Below are 5,888 nucleotides of genomic sequence, written 5' to 3'. Positions count from 1 at the left end.
TTTAATTCTGTTCATTTCATTAAAAGTGGTATTTAAATAGATGCTCCTAGAAACATTAGAATTCCAAGTAACTAGTTTATTAATATTAAAATTAAAATCATTTCTTTTATCGTATAAATCAACAAAGCGGATATTTTCAACTTTCATAATACCCAAATCCAAAAAATTGAAATTAATATTATCATCATGATTACGAAGCAAGATTAATTCCTCAGGGTAAATATCATTTAATAAAATGGTATAATCTTGAAAATTAAAGATAATTAAGTCATCAATATATCTAAAAACAAATTTAATACTCAGAGTATAATTTTTTTCATAATAATGCAAAAATAAGTTAGCTAAGAGAGAAGAATAATTAGATCCTTGCGGTATTCCATCAATTTGATGAAAAATATCCTTTCCATTGTAAAGATAATTTTTAAAAAGACAAAAATTAATCAGAATTTCCAAATATTCAAAATCGCAGCAAAGGATATTTTTGAAATCATGGTAGTAATTCAAAGGGACAACTTTTAGTTTAGAAAGGAGAATGCTGTTGAAAAGATGTTAGAAATCAAAAGTCGCAATAGAATTAATATTTTTATGTTTAATGAAATCTAAAATCGGTTGATTATTAGTGATAATCCAAGAGAAACCTTCCTTAGAAATATTGTTAATAACTTTATTAAGTAGTTAGTAGTAGTAATTTTATTTAATTATTTAAGTAGTAAGAGAAAATGGTGTCAGGTTTAGTTACATAAGTAATAGATCCACACGTGATAGCTCTAAATTTTACAGGAATTTTATGAAATTTAGGACATATAATTAAGTAAGGAAATTGTATATTGCTAACTTTAATTTTTAATCTCTTATAAAAAGCTAAAATTTCTTTAATGACAATATTATTATTGAAATTACTAAGTTTAAAATTTTTACTATTTTTTAATTTCGTATTTAAAAGTTCAGCATCAAATTTTTTACATCTATGGGAGTAATTACAAAATTTTTGAAGTTGCTTAATTGATTGAGCAATATTAGAAACATTTGTTGGATTGTTACTCTTATTTAAATTATCCTTATTATTGAAAACAAAGTTTTTAAAATAATAATAAACACCCCATTTCCATTCTGTTAGCATACCTAAAGGTAAAGAGAATCTATTTGATACCTTTAAACAAAAACTATTGAGGTCATTAAGAAAGAATTTTAGAATTTTATAGATTGATATATCGTAAATGGGTCTGAATTTTGTGCCTTTTATCATTAAATTCCTAAGTTTCAAGTTTTCTATAATACTTAAATTAGCAGTAATAATATGCTTATGATGTTTATCAAAAAATCAAAATATTTATCTTCCTCACAGTGACATTCATAATCGGATATTTTAATACTCCCTAAATTTTTGCTTAGATCATTATAATTAAATATAGTTGTAATAAGAGATTTATTATATTTAAAACTTTTAATTATGATAAAATCTTTTAATGGAAATAAAGCTTTAAAATTTTCGAAAATGTTGTGAAATTTGATCTTATTGAAAATAGGATTTTGAAAATTAAAAACGAAATATAAATTATCTAAATTTTTCTTTCCATTTGGCGAAGTTTTGCTCATTTTGGCTTTTATAAGATAGAAACAAAGAATTGTGAAATGTAAATTAATAAAAGAAAAGTTAATAATAAGATCGTAAAACTTATATACATCATAATTCATAAGGGAGAAGACAAAATCTTAAATTGGTTTAATGTTATAATGTTTATTAAAATCTTTTTCCATATTAGAAAGAAAATTTATATTTAATTNAGATATATATAGAAATATAATATATATATATGCCAATTAGCTCAAAAGTAAATATGATGTACTCCTTAAGGAAACACAAGTTTTCTTAATGGTTTATGCAAAATAGTTCAGTAAGAAATGCAAAACTCAATAATGAAGGCTATTGTGTCAGCATTTAAAAATAAGTAATTTAATAACATATCGAAAAACAATTCAACTGCTTATGCTTATTTCTTATTCCCTCAATAAGAAATGCAAAAACCTAAGTTGCAAATGCAACCAAGCGCATATAACAAGAAATATTAATTTTTAATAAAAAATAGTTCAACAACAAGTGAAAAATCCACCATAAATATTGGAAATTGAGTAGCTCAGTAGAAATTGCAAAAAAATTGCATAGAAGTATGTTAAATATAGATTAGTACTAAGCCTTTCAAGAATGTTAACTACTCACTTCCACCTAAGATGCCTCCTATTAAGCCATCTCCATCTACATGAAAATTAATAAAATATCCAAACATAAGAGAGATTTATTAAAATATTAATAAACAAATTTCATAGTGATTACTAAAATAAATTCATGAAATATCCAATTATTATTATTATAATATTCTCATCAAGAAAGTTAACAAGATTTTTTTTTAAAGTTTCAAGTTGATAATAATACTCTCATTATGATCACAAATATTCCAAAAAAGCTTTTAGTCGATTTAAAAAGTATTTAGGATCCAGAATAGTTTTTTAAAAAAAAAAATTTTTCGAAAACGTGAATTAAAAAATTTTGGAAAAAACAAATTTCAGTTTTCATGTTAAAAAAGTTAACGTTAATTAATATTACAAGAAGAATAGCGTTAATTAATATTGCAATTATTAGAAAAAATTATTCTACAAGATGTCATTTATGCTCATTAACAAATATGAATTTTGATTTTTTTTTTTTTTGAAATTTTTCAGTGGTCTTTCACTTTAAATATTGAAACAAAACCCACACATTATAGAAACAATAAAAAGAATGCAACTTCTATAAGAATCAAAATATTCTCACTTTCTCCCAAGAGACCACCAATTATTCCTCCTAAGTTAAAGAAGACATTTATATCATAAATATTTTAACATCTACAATAATATGTTGTCATCAAGAAAAACAAAAAGCAATAATTTATTACTAGTTTTAAAAACATGATTAAATGTTTTAAAAACGAGATAAATGTAGACATTATAGAAATAATGAATTGAAAACCCTTGTGCTTGCCAACATTAATATCAAAAGCGACAATAAGTTTAAAATTATTAACAAAAAAATTCGAGTATAAATTACAATTACATACGTTATCAATATTTTTGCATTGTTTATTTAAATTCGAATAAAATCTATTAGAGTTAAGGAATCTATTAGATTCTACGGCAAAAAGTAGTATAATTTTTAAAGGAATTTTTTTAACCTTAAATTGATTGATAGATAAGTTTTAAATATTGAACAAAAATACAAAAGTTAAATTAATGTAAAATTGAAATTTTATCGAATAAGATAAAACTCAATTTTGTCTCAAAATCGGCTCAATGCGTTATAAACATGCACCGAGGAACCAATATAGGAATGTATATATTTTTTAATACTGGTCCTATATAGGGTCAATCTCGGCTCTTATGGGGGCAATATAGGGCCTATATTGGCTGTAAAGTATCGGACAAATATATATATATATACTTACTTGGCGCCTCACCAGATTCCGTTCCTGCACCTGTTCCTGCAAATACGACAAAATAAATATATATTTTCATAAATCAATAAATAAAAACTACAGAATTTTCACAACTATTGGTTGCAACCCTAAATAACAGTTTTTGATTGGCGTTGGTATTTTACTCCTAAGCTTTATCATCTTAACTCGTTCATCGTGGCGAACGGGATAACTAGTCTCCCGTGATTATTCAATGCGGGCTATTAATGAGTATTATTATTGATTTAAATTATTTTTTGAAGTAAAACAGACAAGTTTTAAGCAGAATTTACGTTTTGTTCCAATATCAGCCTTGTGGACAAAGGCGCACCATTGTATGAAAGTGTTAAACTTTTATTTAATTTTAGCTACCTGCAAACTTAAGGACACTTACTTAAGAGATTAATTAATTGTTATTTTACTTGGGTGTATAGTTGCATTATATGTATATAAAAAATTTTCCTTTCAATATGAGGTAACTTAAATTAAGATATTCAACCATGTTTCCTTTACAGTAAAGCTTTATTATTAATGCAAAAATAAAATTCGAATTGTTAATGTACACGACAACATGGGTGCGTAAAATAGGGACGCAGCACCAAAGCCTTCCAACTATTTCACTTGTTTAGAGTTCTTGTGACGTAGTCAACAGGGTTGACGTTGGGGCATGAGTTCTATATAATTAAATCGATCTTTCAATCGTATTCAATATGGCGATATTTATATTTTTGATTTAATTCATATTTTTCGATCATTTCCATATCTTTCGGACACTCTATAAATTCGATATTATTATTATGAACTCCAATGTTCTTTCAATATTTGTATTTACATCAATATAGTTTATAGCACTATTTGATCATATTACTCAGATTGCATAAAGCAGTTTGCAAACGATAGGGACTCTTTTGTCATTAAACACTACATTCATTGATTTTGCAAATTGCTGTTCTTTTAATTGTGATTATTCGATTTCGTAGCTTCCTTCTAATTAAAAGCGAAATACAGCTTCGTTTAGTGTTAAGAAAAAAATATTACATAAGTGCTTATAAACTACATCCCTATTTTTCTCAATTTAATAGTAGTATACTAATGTTTCATTAAAATATTTTAAAACAATGAGAAGAACCCTGCGTTTGACAATAAATTTATTTTAGGATATAAATTATTACGAAATAAATTTTCAGTTATGACATGAATTAATATATTAATGAAGTTTATACTTGAAAATAATAATTGAAAAATCGCTTACCACCGCCTAAGCCAAGAGTATTTGTAACTCCTCCAACTAAATGAAATAAGTAGATGTATTTATGTAATCAAAACAGAAGGAACTATGAAAACTAATTAAATACTTTTTGATTGAATAATTTTTTTGAAAAATTCATTTTTAAATTTAAAACTACTGCTCTAACAGCAATTTGATGTAATTATCCAAAATAATATTTTAAGTAAGACAATTTCTTATTTCTAAATATTTATATAAATCCAACAGACAGAATATTTTACTCAATATTCATTCATCTCTGAACAAGGTTTCTAGACTACTTCAAATTACTCTACCTAGAGTATTCCTATTCTAAAATTGAAATTGCTCCAACACAGCTGCAACCCGCTTCGGCATGAATGCCACAAGTCCTTGGTAGATGACCGGAGACAGATTGTACCAGATGTTTAAGCAACGGTCACGCAAATCCGAGATATTGCGACTTGGTGGTCTTTGAGTTCATTTTTAAAAAAAGCTAGTTATCGACAAAGCAAAACATTCTTCTTTCAAAAGGTACCTCATAAGGTACCTTAAGGTATAAAGGTACCTCAAGATTTAATTGAGTTAGCATGTCTTATATACTAGTGAATGATGTTTAATAATCGTAGTGGTAGTAACGCCTCAATACTCCCCCACCAGAATTTTATCAGGGATAAAATTCGATGAACGGATACCACTAGTTGCAGTATTTGCAAAAACCTGGGAGAACTATTGCTAAGCTCAGCTGATTATGAGCGCTTGTGGAGAGAGCCGTATTAAGTTCACCGAGTTTTAAGTGTTGGTCATAAGAGCTGTATTAAAATTGGAGTTGTGTGTGTGTGGTCGCTTCTGTGTTGCTATTAGCCGTGGAGTGTGCGCTGTACCCCGTTATGTGTAAATGAGAAGCAACAACGTGAGGAGGACGATCACGCAGTCACAAATAACAAGTCGAACTGTAGAATGTGGACTATCCATGAAATTAGGCATAATCATATCGCATCCGAAGCTCACAAATGTGGGGAAAGTAGTTACCGACGATGTCAACCTTCATTTATCAAAAAGTACTAAAAGATTAAATTGAGTTAGCACGTCTGATATACAAGTGAATTGATATTTAAAAATCGCAGTGGTAGTTACGCGCCCCGCACACACACACA

The 5,888-nt window shown here is 27.0% G+C and overlaps 1 protein-coding gene across 1 annotated transcript in view; it reads right to left on the bottom strand.

The window, feature by feature from the left end:
• Window positions 1-5,888, bottom strand: part of LOC107436640 (uncharacterized PE-PGRS family protein PE_PGRS46) — a gene marked incomplete in the record, with an annotated part of 97,979 nt that overhangs the window by 6,898 nt on the left and 85,193 nt on the right. The window contains 4 exon segments of the mRNA XM_071183039.1: window positions 2,219-2,254; window positions 2,810-2,839; window positions 3,477-3,512; window positions 4,738-4,773. Of these exon segments, the coding sequence (XP_071039140.1) occupies window positions 2,219-2,254; window positions 2,810-2,839; window positions 3,477-3,512; window positions 4,738-4,773 (138 nt within the window).

The sequence above is a fragment of the Parasteatoda tepidariorum genome, chromosome 7 (genome assembly GCF_043381705.1).
Source record: "Parasteatoda tepidariorum isolate YZ-2023 chromosome 7, CAS_Ptep_4.0, whole genome shotgun sequence".
NCBI classification, from domain to species: Eukaryota; Metazoa; Arthropoda; class Arachnida; order Araneae; family Theridiidae; genus Parasteatoda; species Parasteatoda tepidariorum.
Note: the sequence above shows the minus strand (reverse complement) of the source record. Positions and strands in the feature narration are given on the sequence as shown.